Here is a 14,114-nt window from a genome sequence, read left to right on the forward strand (position 1 = left end):
AAGGAAGGAGCAAAGTTTCCTAAACCACCTAATAAGAGATTGTTTTCTCTCTGTGTTGGGATCCTTGTGTCCTCTGAAATTACCTTATCCCTACCATGCTTGCTCACATTTTACCTTATGTTTTAGTTTTATCTTATTCTCCCCTTATATCTATGTAGTCAGTATTTGGCGGGGAGTGGCAAGGTAATCCTCAACTTTTTGCTTAGCACAATGGTTCACATAAAACTGGCACTCCAAAAATGTTAGCTGAATGGATTAGAATTGGGCCAGGCACCCAATGACACCTCTGTAGGAATCATAGGATGAAAAGTACACTAATCCTAAAGCACTGAGCTTGGAGTCAGGAAGACTTGGGTTCAAATCCCGCTTCAGAGACTTAAATGATAGCTGTGTGATCCTGGGCAAAATAATTAACTTCTCTTTGCTTCAGTTTAAGAGAGTTGAATTTAATGCCCTCTGAAGCCCTTTCCAGCTCTAAACCTATAATCTCTGAACATAGATGTGATCCGCTTGGTTAATTCCATCTTAGGCTGCCTTAGTAAGCAAAGTAGGAAAGTGAAGTAGGGAAAGGGTATGCTATAATTGTACTGTATCCTGGTCAGTCCACGTCTAGATCATTGTGGGATATTGTGTCTAGTTCTGGACTCTACATTTTAGCAAGGGCTCTGACAAGCTGAAACAAGTGCAGAGGAGGGCAACCAGGATGATGAGGAGATCCTATGAAGATCAAGGATCTGTCGATGTTTAGCCTGGAGAAAAGAAGACTCAAGAGGTGTCATGATACATGCCTTTGAATAGTTTAAGCACTGTCATGTGGAAGAGAGATTAGACTGGTTCTGTAGGGACCCTGAGGGCAGAATGAGACCAAAGGGTAGAAGGGAATAGAAAGGTAGGTTTTAGCTCAAGGTAAGAAAAACCTTCCTAACAATGAGAACTGTTCACAAATGGAATGGACTGCCTCTGGAGTCAGTGAAGGACTGAATGAAGCAATTATTAAGCTCCTATTGTACACATAGCACTGCGCTACATGCTGAAGGTACAAACTGGAGGATAAGACAGTGCCTTATTTCATGGAGCTCACATTCTAATGGGGAAGACAACACATATGGAAGGTTTCAGCAGCAAGATATATGGAAAAACCCCATGGTTCTTAGGGTGTAGAGACAAAGGATATGGCAATGCCTCTTCTTTAATGTAATTTCCACTGATAAAATCATGTTGTTTTCTGATGTTGAACCATTTATCAGTGCCAAGGCCTTTGGTGGCAAGAACTTTTCTTTTCTGGGTCTTTAGTAACTGTAGCTGCAGCACCTACAGAAATGCATGTCCGGATGCATCTGCAAAATGGTTGCTTCCAAGGATGAAGGCTGAGGGCACTGGGCTGGAAGTGTTGATATTCCTAAGGTTCTTGGGTTCAGGCTCCTGGACTGTTCTCAACAGGGTCTTAGGGGAGATGGTGGTCAAGATGGTAGTAGTGGTGATGGTGGTGATCTGAGCTGTCTGGTATGTGCTGTCTCTTGTCTCTCCTTCAGGGTGCCTAGCTGCTTCAGTTAGGCTGGCTTGCCTGCTCTTTGTATAGCTGTTGGTCAGCAATTGGTAAGGATGGCTAGCCCCTTCTCCCAGGGAGTTGTTGACCTCATGGTGGCTACAAGGGTTGGGCTGGAAGTAGGATTGGTGGTATGGGGAAGAGTACTGCTACTCCTAAAGATCTGGTTCCTACCTATCTGTTAGTGGCAGTGGATCAGCAGTTGTCACCAATAATTATGAGGAAGGAATTCCCTCTCCACAATGAGTTAGTTCTCCACAGGTGCTTTCAAGTGTCCCACCAGCCTCCAGGCTGGAGGATGCAATTGCAAGGGGGTGGGGGTGGTTATTCATGCTTTGGGTGGAAATTGAACTCAATGATCTCTGAGGTCCATTCTAATCCTTCAATTTTATTATACTGATATATGATACATTGTGGGGCTTTGCAGATCATCTATTCCAGCCCTCTCATTTTGCAGAGGAGGAAATTGAGGACTTCAAGAGGAAGAAGTGGCAGAATGGATAGAGGGCTAACCTTGGAATAAGGAAGAACTCATTAGGAGCTCCCTACACTGATTAAGTCTCTCTCTGTCTCTCTCTCTCTCATTCCCTCTCTCCCTTCTTCCCTTCCCCATCTCTTTCTCTTCCTCTCTTCTCTCTCTCTCTCTCTCTCTCTCCGGCCACTTCTCTTCCACATATATGTGTTTACACACATGTGTCTATTTCCTATATGGCAATAACTTTCTATGAATGTATCTCTTTCTGTGTCTGTGTGTGTTGACATAAATATATACACATATATGTATTTATGTCAAAAGAGAGAAATATACAGAGAAAGTTTTTCGAAATAGGATATACGTGCACACATATATACATATAGCTATTTACTTAGCATAGTGAATGATATATATTTATATAGTCACATTTTATACTATATTACATAGAAATAGATGATATATCTATCATATAATTATACATGATAATAGATTTATGTTTTAATATCTCTCCATATATTTGTGTATATATGGGAAAAGAGACAGAGACACAAGGAGAATTATTGCTATATAGAATATACCTATTAAATAAAGTATTTAATAATTAACAACTATTTAATAAAATTAATATATAATATATACCTACTAAAGCTTAAAGCAGCACTAAGACTTTTGGGATACACTGTGCATAGCTGTTCACTATGTATAGTGAATCATATATATTTATGTGCATTTGCATTTGTGCGTATGTGCAAGTGCCTAGCAAAGAAAGAATCTTTCAAGCTATTGAGCAAGTGACAAGTGTTGACTGAATGCCTGCTATATGAAGAGCACTGTGCTAGGCACTGTGGGAAACACAAAAAGCTATGAGTCTATCCCTGCCTTTTCACAGGTCATAATCTCTTTGGAAACATATGACTAAGACACAAAAGAAAAGCAAGTATTGATACATGGTAGTATTTGCCTGTGGAATGGATACTAGGAAGGAGAAAGGCATTGTGGGTTTGTCATTTTTACATGATATGAGAATGGTGACCCAGAGTCAGGAGGGGTTCCTGAGAAGATGTACTGCTTCTGTGAAGATGCTTTGGAATTGAGACATTCAGAGCAATCACTGCAGCTAGGGACAGATATCGAGAATGAGGTGACTCAGGACGTGAGACTTTCTGGCACACCTTAAGTGAATGATTTTCCCCTATGCTCTCCACTTAATGATATCTTCCAGCATCCCCATTCTGCACAACCACCCATCCCAGTTAGGCCCGGCTCATTTCTTTCTGTGGCCCCTCTGTCCCTGAGTGCCTTTTCCTCTGACTCCCACTCCAAATAGCCAGCATCACATCTGCCACCACTTCCTTTCCTCCCCAGCACACTGATGCTGGCAGAAATAAATATTTATAAGCTCCTACTGGCTGGACGAGGCCCCCGGTAAACAGGCTGGTGCAACCCCCTCTGTGAGATCAGAAATCGTTTTATTATTCCTAATAGACATCTGTCTCGTCTCGTCTCAGCAAGCAGAACACTCATGTGGACTCCAGAACCTTCACTTGCTGCTGGGGTCTTGTACTGTTCTGTTTCTATGCACTCCTACCTGAACAGCACCATCCATGCTGTTGGGTTTTTGCCCATTTCTCCTTACACACAGGCTTCAAAATATCTTATTCCTCTTGATTCTGTCCATTGGAAAGGCACTGCCAGAGGTCAACTCATTCCTTCCCCTGCTTCCAAGCAGTACTGGATCTGATCCATCCTAGTTAACATGGGCCTTCTTATGAAAAACCTCCAGATAATAACGTAACATCATTATGATCCTAATTCTTACAACCCAACTGTTGGGGCTAAGTTCCCACCTGTGCTATCACCCTGGTGGCTCCCTACCTCTGTGGAGGGGGATGCTGAATATTGATAGTGCCCTTGATGGGCTAGCATTGTGTGGAGCAGCCCCTGGCATGTCTTTTTACTTTGTAACTCTCCTCTGTTTCTCACAGGCACTGGAGGTGGAATGGGATTGTACTTTAATCTCTCTCTTTACTCGCTTGCCAACTTGCACAGGCACTCCCTGGATCCTGCCTTATTTTAAGTGAACGTGTCTGTGTGGCTGTGGGAATAGGTTAATCCTTTTCTCCTTGTTTACATGTTAATGCTCTGATTTAGAGAGGCATTTCTCACCAGAAAAGCGGGAGAGCTTTTGTCCCCACTGTTTGCCATTGGTGGGCAGGGGGCGCAGGGTAGAACAAAAAGAAGTCCTCTGTTCACAACAATCTCCCACACTACTTGGCATTGGAAGCATGTGAATATAAGGCTGTGGGCATTGCTGTGTGAGGGATGCCTGCATCAGGCAGAGGGTTGAATTGGATGACCTCTGAAGTCCCTTCTACCTCTAAGATTCTAGGCTGCTCTGCTTAAGGTCTCTATGTGCCCACAGACACTTGGGACTACAAAGAAGCAAAGATCACCCTGTGCATCCCCATCTCTAAATCATACAGGATAATGGAGAAGCTCTCCTGTTCTCAAACTTCCAGGAAAGAAGCAAACCAGGAAGTCCTTCCTAGAGTCTGAACCAGACTCTTTTTCTGATAAAGCACTCTAAGGATGGAATGCTCTTCTAAATGTTAGGCTATAGAGTTAGACACCATTTGACTCAGAGTGGGACTTTGGCTATGGGCTCTAATGCCACTATTTGACTTTGGGCTTTCCTATGTGAACCATTCTGGGTCTCAGTTTCCTCATCTGTAAAATGAAGCTGCTGGGCTAAATCCAATTCAACAAACCATTAATAAGTAGGTAATAAGTAGGCAATAAGGAAGAGGAATGAGAAGACCAGAGACACCATGTAATTCTACTCCTTTGCTGAAGACCTCAAGTTCAAGGATTCTTAACCTTTTTGATGTCCTGGATTCCACTGGCAGTTTGGTGAAGTCTATGGATCCCTTCACAGGATAATGTTTTTAAATGTACAAAATAAAATACATAGGATTACAAAGGAAACCAATTATATTGAAATAGTTACCAAAATATTAAGAACACAACTTTGCAGACCCCCCAGCTATGCTTTCATTGATCTCTAAGATACCTTTTGGCTCAAGGATTTTGTGATTCTAAGTCATTTCCATCTCTTGCACCTCATTCTCTACCTTGAAATTGGCCTAGAAAGTTGAAATTCATTCATTATTTCATTCAACAAACATTTGTCAAAGGTCTTCTCTTTGTAGAGCACCATGCTAGGTGCTGAGGAAATATAAAGTTAGATAAAGTATGCTCCTTGCCTTTGTAGAGCTAACTGTCTAGTATGTGGACAGGGCACACGCAGATAGCTACAAGAAACATTATTACATAAAAAGTCCATAAAGAGGCAGAAAATACAGGGTTATGTGAGGTGTGAGGGAAAGGGTTGTTACTGATTTGGGGGACTAGGGAAAGCTTCTCAGAAAAGAATGTGAATACCCAATACCAGGAAAACCAACGGTAAAAAAATCTATTCATAATCCTACAAAACTGGAAAAAATGCCCCCCTCTCCATGGCCTGTGACATTAGATTTCCTTTCAAGATTTATATTTTAATAAAAGTTAAAGAATTATTCAATCTGAGGATGCCAATAGAATAGATTGTTTATTTTATTATTCATTCATTCATTTATTTGTTTGTTTATTTGTTTGTTTTTGTGTGGGGCAATGAGGGTTAAGTGATTTGCCCAGGGTCACACAGCTAGTAAGTGTTAAGTGTCTGAGGCTGGATTTGAACTCAGGTCCTCCTGACTCCAGGGCCGGTGCTCTAGCCACTGAACCACCTAGCTGCCCGTATTTTATTATTCATGACATCTCTGTAGCTCTCTTAGAATTCCAGAGAATATACATTCCACCAAGGTTACCCCATTCCATTAATTTGGTCAGGAAGTTCTTCCTAGAGTCTAAACTAAATCCTTCCAACTGCTTATTTAAAGATCCACTGCATTTTGAGGATCTCAATAGACTTACATTTTCTAAGATATGAGAACCAAGATATTAGAAGAGGCTTTCTTGGACTCCTTCAAATCTACTTCCCCTACTACACAGCTCCTGAGCCATAGTCAGTCATAGCCCACCAACTCTAATTGATAGTACTTTTTTTTTTTTAATTTTTGCAGGGCAATGGGGGTTAAGTGACTTGCCCAGGGTCACACAGCTAGTAAGTGTCTGAGGCCCGATTTGAACTCAGGTACTCCTGAATCCAGGGCCGGTGCTTTATCCACTGCGCCACCTAGCTGCCCCCTAATAGTACTCTTAACGAAGAAGGGATGAACTGTGAAAATGTCTTACCAGATTAGTGAAGATGTATGTGTAATAGGCTGATACCATCCCGAGTTCAGCTGCCTGGAAAAAAAAAAAAGAAGAGAGATTTAGAAGGGGGGAAAACCTACTGGAGAGTGACTATACCTGCAATGTCTAAACCCATGCCACTCTCTCTGAGTGGCCCACCTTCAGTTCCTTGGACTGTGGAAAATCTTGACCCTGCAACAGCCCTTGCCTATGGCCAAGGGGATGGAGAGGAGAACATAGCCCTCCAGGGCACTCTTTTTCTTTTCTTCTCTCTTTTCTGATCTTTTTGTCCCTGATCAACCTTTCCTGTCAAGGTGCCTGGATATGAAGCTGACAGGTGCTATAGAAACAGACAAGTAGATTAGATAAATAATGAGTCCCTTTCTCCCCAGTGCCCATGCCTCTTCCTGACTGCATGGAAGGCTCTTACCATGTATCTGTCACCCCAGGGCCACTGAGAGACCACTGAAGCCAGTGTTCTTACAGTGCATGCTCACAGAGAGAGTATGTTTCTCTACCAAGAAAAGACACAGGGAGGAAAAAAGATTAGTTTGTTTTTTTTTTAAAGAAGCACAAGGAATAAAAACTAAATAGTAGAAAAAGGGTCATAAGCCAGGATACTTGTGTTCTAGTGACAGCTCTGCCACCAATGAGCTGTGACCTCAGACAAGCCATCTCCCCTCTATGGGCCTCAGTTTCCTCATTCATCAGGTTCTTACCTTACAAATAGCCTAGATTGGACTAGAGGGCTATTAATGGCCAAAACAGTTCTAAAACTCATGAACCTTTGATTGGAGCCCTTGTGACCCCTCTATGATAAAGCTTTTGATGGGGGTTAATGTGGCCAATTACTACCCCATGAAGATATGAGGTCAGGGTTCACCAGAGAAGGGAGGTTATAATCCAAGTAGTCAAAACCCATTTTGTGAAATCTACCATTCTAAAGACAAAAGAGATTCGGAGTTTTTAAAAGCTGGAATTCTGAGTAAACAAGAACTTTGTAGCTGAAACAGCTGCTCAATAAGGTAAGGGATTATGCTGCAAATCCTTTTGAATTCAAGAGGAAACAATTGTACTGCCAAGCCCCAAACAATCACAGGGGCATGGGCATTATGGAGCTGGGAGCCCAACAACCTCTCTTTCCCCAGATTGCTTTGGTCTAAGACAGATCTATCCCTGATCCATTGTATACTAAAAAGAATTTGGAATTCACAAAGGGCCTCAATTCGAATCCCAGATCAGGTGACTTGCTACCTTTGTGACCTTGTTTCAATGCCATCTACCTTTTTGGGCTTTCATTTTTCTCATCTGAAAAATGAGGCGGGGAGACTCAATTATCTCTAAGGTCCCACTCACGTCTGTATTCCAACTAAAGAGGTTTTAGTCACTGTGTCCTGCACTGCTCCCCTCCAAAGACCTTAATGCAGTGATGTTGCTAGAGTCTGGCTATCAGCAATTGAAGCACTGTGGGAAGGGGAAAGGAAAGAGGAAGGAGAGTCTTGAAGCCTTGCTGTGATGAGAGTCCAGCATGCTTGCTCCTAATGGGAGCCTTTAGGAGGCATTCAGCCTGACTGAAAAACATCCTAGCAGTAGCCTGCAGGGACCCCTCTCCTTTCCCTGCTCAATCCCAATTTAGCCTCCTGGTTTCCTAATAATGACTACAACAAATTGTGTTTCCCTACATGTTGTATTCCTTCGGTAGAATGTAGGGGCAGCTAGGTGGTACTGTAAATAGAGCCCCAGACCTGGAGTCAGGAAGATGAGTCTTCCTAAGTTCAAATTTGGCCTCAGACACTTACTAGCTGTGTGACCCTGGGCAAGTCATTTAACCCTGTTTTCCTCAGTTTTCTCATCCTCATAAAATGAACTGGAGAAAGAAATGGCAAAGCACTCCAGCATCTGCCAAGGAAACCCCCAATGGGGTCAATCTCAAAGAGTTGGACATGACTAAAACAATAGAATAACAACAAAATGAATGTAAGCCCTTTGAGGAAGTAGTTGCCTCCCCCTAATTTTAGCCTGGGGAACTGAGGTACAGAGAGGTTAAGTGCTTTTGCCAGGGTTACCCAGCTAATAAGTGCTTTGGATGGTATTTGAACCCAGATTTTTCTGATTCTGAGTCCAGATTTTCCTTTGCATGTCCAGTGTCAAGCCTGGTGACTTGCGTACAACAGGTGCTCGATAGGTATCTGTTGTATTGGATCGGTCTTGCTCTAGAAATCATAATTGTTTAAGAATGAGACAGGATATAGATCCACACTGGGCACCTTCTCAGGGAAAACATGCATACTAACAATTGCCACTGAATTCAAACTCTGCTAAGACTGGTAGGGAGACAACCCTATGGAGAATGTCGGCATGAGAAGACTAAACTTGAGCAACTGAGCCAAGGATGGGTTCCAGGCCTCAGATTCTGCTCTAGGCTTTGCCCCTCATTCTGTACTCTGTGCAGGATCCCCCCACCCCCAGCTAGCTTCCATTTGTGGCTCTCCTTTAACCTTGATGTTTTTACTGGTCATGGCTAGTGAAGGCCCTGGAGATGGAGGAGCAAAAGAAAAGCCTGCATTAAGGTGTGTGTGTGTGTGTGTGTGTGTGTGTGTGTCTGTGTGTGTGTGTGTGTGTGTGTGTGTGTGTGCATGTGTGCCCATGAACATGCACGTGTGTACGCACTTTGAAAAGCACTGCTTTGGAGCAGTGGAAAATTACTATAGCAACGGGCTGAAGGGATAGCCCTCGGTAAGGAGAAAACTCATTCAAATCTCTTATTAACTCCAAGACAAAAAAAATGTGGGCAAGGGGAGAATGGGAAGGGGAGACAATAATCTCAGTGTCTGTCTGGCTTCTCATTCTCATCAAAAGGTAAATAAGAATCAAGTCTTCAGGCAGAAGATAGTAAGGTGCACTTAAATGTAAAATTAAAATGGCATTAGGATGGTCCAGGGAGCAGAAGCTTGGCCATAGTGTTGACCTTCTCTGGCATCTCTCTTCTCACCTAAGAAGGTGCCAATAGCACCTTACATATGGTCCAGAAAGGCATCAAAGAGAACTGTCTGCGTTTCTCCCAGGGTTCTTCTCAACTGTTCAACCAAATACACCCCATTTAGCACTGGACACTGTCCATCCCTTGGCTTCTGACAACTAGGTGGAGTAGTGGATACAGCATGGGGCTTAGAATCAGGACGACTCTTCTTCCTGAGTGAAATCTGACCTCAGACACTGTGACCCTGGGCAAGTCACTTAACCCTGTTTGTCTCAGTTTTCTCATCTGTAAAATAAGCTGCAGAAGGAAACTGCAAACCATTCCAGCAATCTTTGCCAAGGTAAAACCTAAATGGGGTCATGAAGAGTCAGACACAATTGAACAACAACAGATCTATAATCTTATGATTCTATGATTCCCCCAATCAAGGGGCCAGAAGAGAGTTGTTTTCTGGGAGGGAAATGTTATTCATAATTGCTCCAACAGCTACTATGCCCTAGGCTTAGGAATGGCAGACTTGGAGTATTTTCTATAGGATGTTGCAAAAGTCTGACTTTTGTCTTTTTGCCCTATATTATGGCCAGAGTGGGCAGTGGATAGGCTAAGTGGTGCCATGGATAGAGCGCCAGGACTGGAGTCAAGAAGACTCCTCTTCCTGAGTTCAAATCTGGCCTCAAACACTTATAGCTGTGTGACCCTGGGTTAAGTCATTTAACCCTGTTTGCCTTAGTTTTCTCATCTGTAAAATGAGCTGGAAAATAAAATGGGAAACTACTCCAGTATCTCTGCCAAGAAAACCCAAAATGGGGTCAAAAAGAGCTGGACATGAGCTGAGGCCCAATGAGGGCCCCATTGAAAATGACTAAAAATATGAACATGCCCAGAGTGGACTCTGGCTCTAGTCACAGCTGTTAGATGATGGAGGATGAGGTGGGGGAGGTTTGTTTCCTGAACAGGCAAAGGTTAGATGAGAGTATCTCCAAGGTCTCTTCCAATCGTGGAATTTTGAGTGATTCCAGGAACCTGCCCCAACTTGCTCCAATGTCCCCCACAGATGATTCACTTCCTTCTGCTTATAAACCATCATCCAGGCCATGCTTTTTTTTAAAAGTCCCCCTTATCACTTTCTCTACCAAATTGTGTTTCTACTCTCCCCTCCTAAAACACACACACACACACACACACACACACACACACACAAAACCTTAAAAGTCCAAATCAAGATTACACCTTTCCTAAGAAGTCTTAGCTGCCCCTTCACACAGATTTGATGGTTCTAAATAGCCATTCACTTGGGTTTTGTGCATTTGTATGCCCAAACTGTAAGTGGTATAACTGTAACTAGTTTTGGAATGGGAAGATCTGAATTCAAAGCCCAACTCTGTTACTTCCTGCTTATGTGACCCCTAGAGAGTCATTTTAACTTCCTTGAGCCTCAGTTCTCTCATTTGTAAAAGGAAGCTCCCTTCCAATTCTCAATTTATAATGTTGTAATCCTTTAGGTTAGGAAACAGGCTTTTTACCTTCCTCAATACTTTTTATTTTTAGTCAGGAAATCTGATTTCAAATTCTACTTCTGCTACTTACTAACTTTATGACCCTGGGTATGTCTTAGCCTCAGTTTCATAAGTAAAATGGGTCAATAATAATATTTTTACTCTCTATCTGGAAAACATTTTGTACTATAAAACATCATATATATGAAAACATTATGATTATCCAGCTAGCACTCAGAATAAGAGTGGGGAAGGAGGGAAGCAGTAAAATGAGGGGGATTTGGTCTATGCTGTGGGATAACTCCAGGGGATTATCACTTGAACGCAGCTATGAGAGCAAATGCTAGTGAAGAAAAGACCTCCCTCTTGTACCCTATGCCCTTATTTCACAGCTCCAACTCCCTACCTTCAGGAGGATGGTGTGGGACATAGAGGCATTGGCATGGATGATGATGGTGGCTGTCTTGTCATCTCGGATCTCCTTGAGGAGTGGGGTAGGATCCCGGCTGTCATCCAGCATCCTGACGGAGAGCGTGTCCTTGGAGATAAGGAATTGTCTGAGTAGCTTCTCCAGGTTTAAAAGGCCTGAGAGAGAAGAGAGCAGAGACCCTCTGAGGACCCACAGGACTGACTTAGGAGCCTGTGCAACAAAGCAGAAATCCCCGGCTGTGAGCCCGAAGTCTTTTGCTAAACTTTGACGGGTAACCTTGGACAGGTCATTTTTACTTTCTAAAAAGATCACTCTCAGTCTTAATCCTACTTACTGTGGACGTGATATGGGTGAAAGGGAAAATGCGGTTTTCTTAGGTCATCCTGACCACCACACCTTCTTGCTCCCATTCTCACCCACCCTTCCATCAATTCTCTACTTCCAGGAAGACAGATGTTAGGGACCTAAGAAACTACCTAGTCCCCAGCAGGTCAAGTATCTGTCAAAACCTCTGAGTTGTTACATGAAGACAAAGTGTGGTTACAGTTATTAAAAACACAAGTTTTGAACTGTTCTCCAATAGATAACCAATCTGGGGTTCAGAAGAAAATAAAAAATGTCCTAAGGCTAAGGGGCCTCTGATGCTCCTGGGCACCCAGACACTGTGAGATCAAATGGGTGCATGTTCTTTCTCCTTCCCTAGATGAGTGTGCCAAGAATATGTGGGTGAGTGAGTGAGTGTGTGTGCATGTGGTAGAGATCTTCAGGGAAATGAGTACCCCAGATTCTATTGGAAAAAGAATTAAAGGCATTGGATTGTTCATGGAAACCATTAGAGAATAATGGATGAAGCTTTATTTTTTTCCAACTGGTCCCCTTGGTTTGAAATACTGTATGATACAGCACAAAGCACACTGGATTTGGCATCAGAGGACCTGGAGTCAGTCTAGGCTCTTCTGGTGACTAGTTCTATGCTCTTGAGTAAAACACATAAACTCTTTGGGCCCCATTTTGAACTAAAATAATGAAAAAATAGTCTTTAAGGTCCCTATTCCTGAGATAAATAAACCAGGGCCATGTGAGTACACACTCACACACAAATACACACCCACAAAGATTGGGAAGGGGAAGCATTTTAGGGATCCTATGAGCTGCCCCCAAGTCCAAATCTGCTAAGGGAATCTATAGGCTCATGCAAGGTCAAGTAGAGCTAACATAAATATAAATGATCATAGTTGGAAGGGACTTTAGGGGTCATCCAGTCCAACCCTCTAACTTTACAGAAGAGAAATCTGGGGCCCAAATGACTTATCCAAGGTCACACACATGTAGTAAGTGATAGGAGCAAGGTCGGAACCCAACTGACTCTGTTCCAAGCTTTTTGCTGTTTAGCCATTTCTCAGTTGTATCCTACTCTTCATGACCTCATTTGGGTTTTTCGTTTGTTTGTTTGTTTGTTTGTCAGAGATACTAGATTGGTTTGTCATTTCCTTCTGCAGCTCATTTTATACATAAGGAAACTGAGGAAGACAGGGTTAAGTGATTTGCCCAGGGTCACATAGATAATAAGTGTTTGAGGCCAGATTTGAACTCAGGTCCTCTTGACTCCAGGCATGGGGGGGGGGGTCTATTCACTGTGTCAACCACCTGCCCCATATTACAAACTACCTTGTCCTATATAATTCCTAAAGGAGTAAAGGCCTAGAGCTATAACTTGATGATGGCCCCACTAGCCTAAAGTACCTGCATTGGCTACTCCTAAGAATGTACTGTCATTATTGCTTCTAGCTTGGCTCTTAGGGACATGAGTACAGCAGAGACATCTATCATTCCCAGGAGCTCGGATGCCCAGGAGGCTGAACTCTAGATTTATCCATTCTTAATGCCAAGGGCCAAGAGAACAACATGACTACAAACATTAGAAGGCACTAGGCAGAAACTCCCTGCCTGGGGCGGAGAGAAGTTGAGCATATGTCCTTGGGAAAAATTGGGTTTTTTTCACTTTCCAATAAAAAAGAGGGGACAGCAGAATGTTGAACCCAATGATTTGGTTGGCGTAGTGCCAGGCCTCCTCCAGAAAGCTTGTCCTCTCCCATGTGGCCATTATAAAATGCTGAGTCCTTTTTCCATAACCCCAGAGGCTGGGTAAACAGAAGGTCCCCAGTTGGGTCATGATATTTAAAAATTATTTCCAAGGTGATCCAGATATATGTATTGCAATCAAAGGTCTTGGTCTTTCTCCCCTTCTTCAAGAAGAACCTATCTAAGAGTTTGAGATAGCCAGGGAGAGAGGAGGGAGGAAAAAGAGAGAAGGGACCTATAACCCCACCTGAGTCCTCTTGTCTATCAAGTCTCCAAAGACTGTGACAATCATACCTGTGATACTTTTCACCAGGAAGGCTAAAGACTCATCTCAGAGTAAAAGGAGACAACATTATCTAGTGTAAGAAAAAGAACATGGAGAGCCAGGTTCAAATCATGTACCATATTGCTGGGTGGCCTAAGGCCTTGGTTTGCCCCATTCATAAATTGTAAAGAATATCCAGGAATAAGGTGAAGAACAAAAAGCCATCTGGATCCTTATGTAAATTTAGACAATGGCTTAATTGCTTAGTATATGCTTACTCTGCAGTGATTAAAATGAATTATGCAAAAAAAGCCATCTGGTTAGTCATCTGATCACTGTACACAGAAAGTGTTCTATAATGGTAGGACTCATCTCCAAGACCAACTGGCAGAACCAAGAGCTGCTAGCCCTTCAGAATTCTCATGAAAACAAGAGATGATCAGCCTGGCTACTTTCTAAGAAAGTAATGGTGATCTCCATTAACTTTCAAACTGTATGCCATATTACTCTTTTCCACATATGCTGTGTTCCAAACTGTATGATAAGA

General features: G+C 42.8%; 1 protein-coding gene across 5 annotated transcripts in view; it reads right to left on the reverse strand.

Moving 5' to 3' along the window:
- Positions 1-14,114, reverse strand: part of GRIK4 (glutamate ionotropic receptor kainate type subunit 4) — a 714,483-nt gene that overhangs the window by 253,682 nt on the left and 446,687 nt on the right. For all 5 annotated transcript variants that reach the window (XM_043998089.1, XM_043998087.1, XM_043998088.1 and 2 more), the window contains 2 exons: positions 11,197-11,375; positions 6,315-6,368 (listed from right to left, as the gene is read on the reverse strand). In XM_043998089.1, the coding sequence (XP_043854024.1) occupies positions 6,315-6,368; positions 11,197-11,375 (233 nt within the window). The remainder of the gene's footprint in view (positions 1-6,314; positions 6,369-11,196; positions 11,376-14,114) is intronic.

The sequence above is a fragment of the Dromiciops gliroides genome, chromosome 3 (genome assembly GCF_019393635.1).
Source record: "Dromiciops gliroides isolate mDroGli1 chromosome 3, mDroGli1.pri, whole genome shotgun sequence".
Lineage (NCBI taxonomy): Eukaryota > Metazoa > Chordata > Mammalia > Microbiotheria > Microbiotheriidae > Dromiciops > Dromiciops gliroides.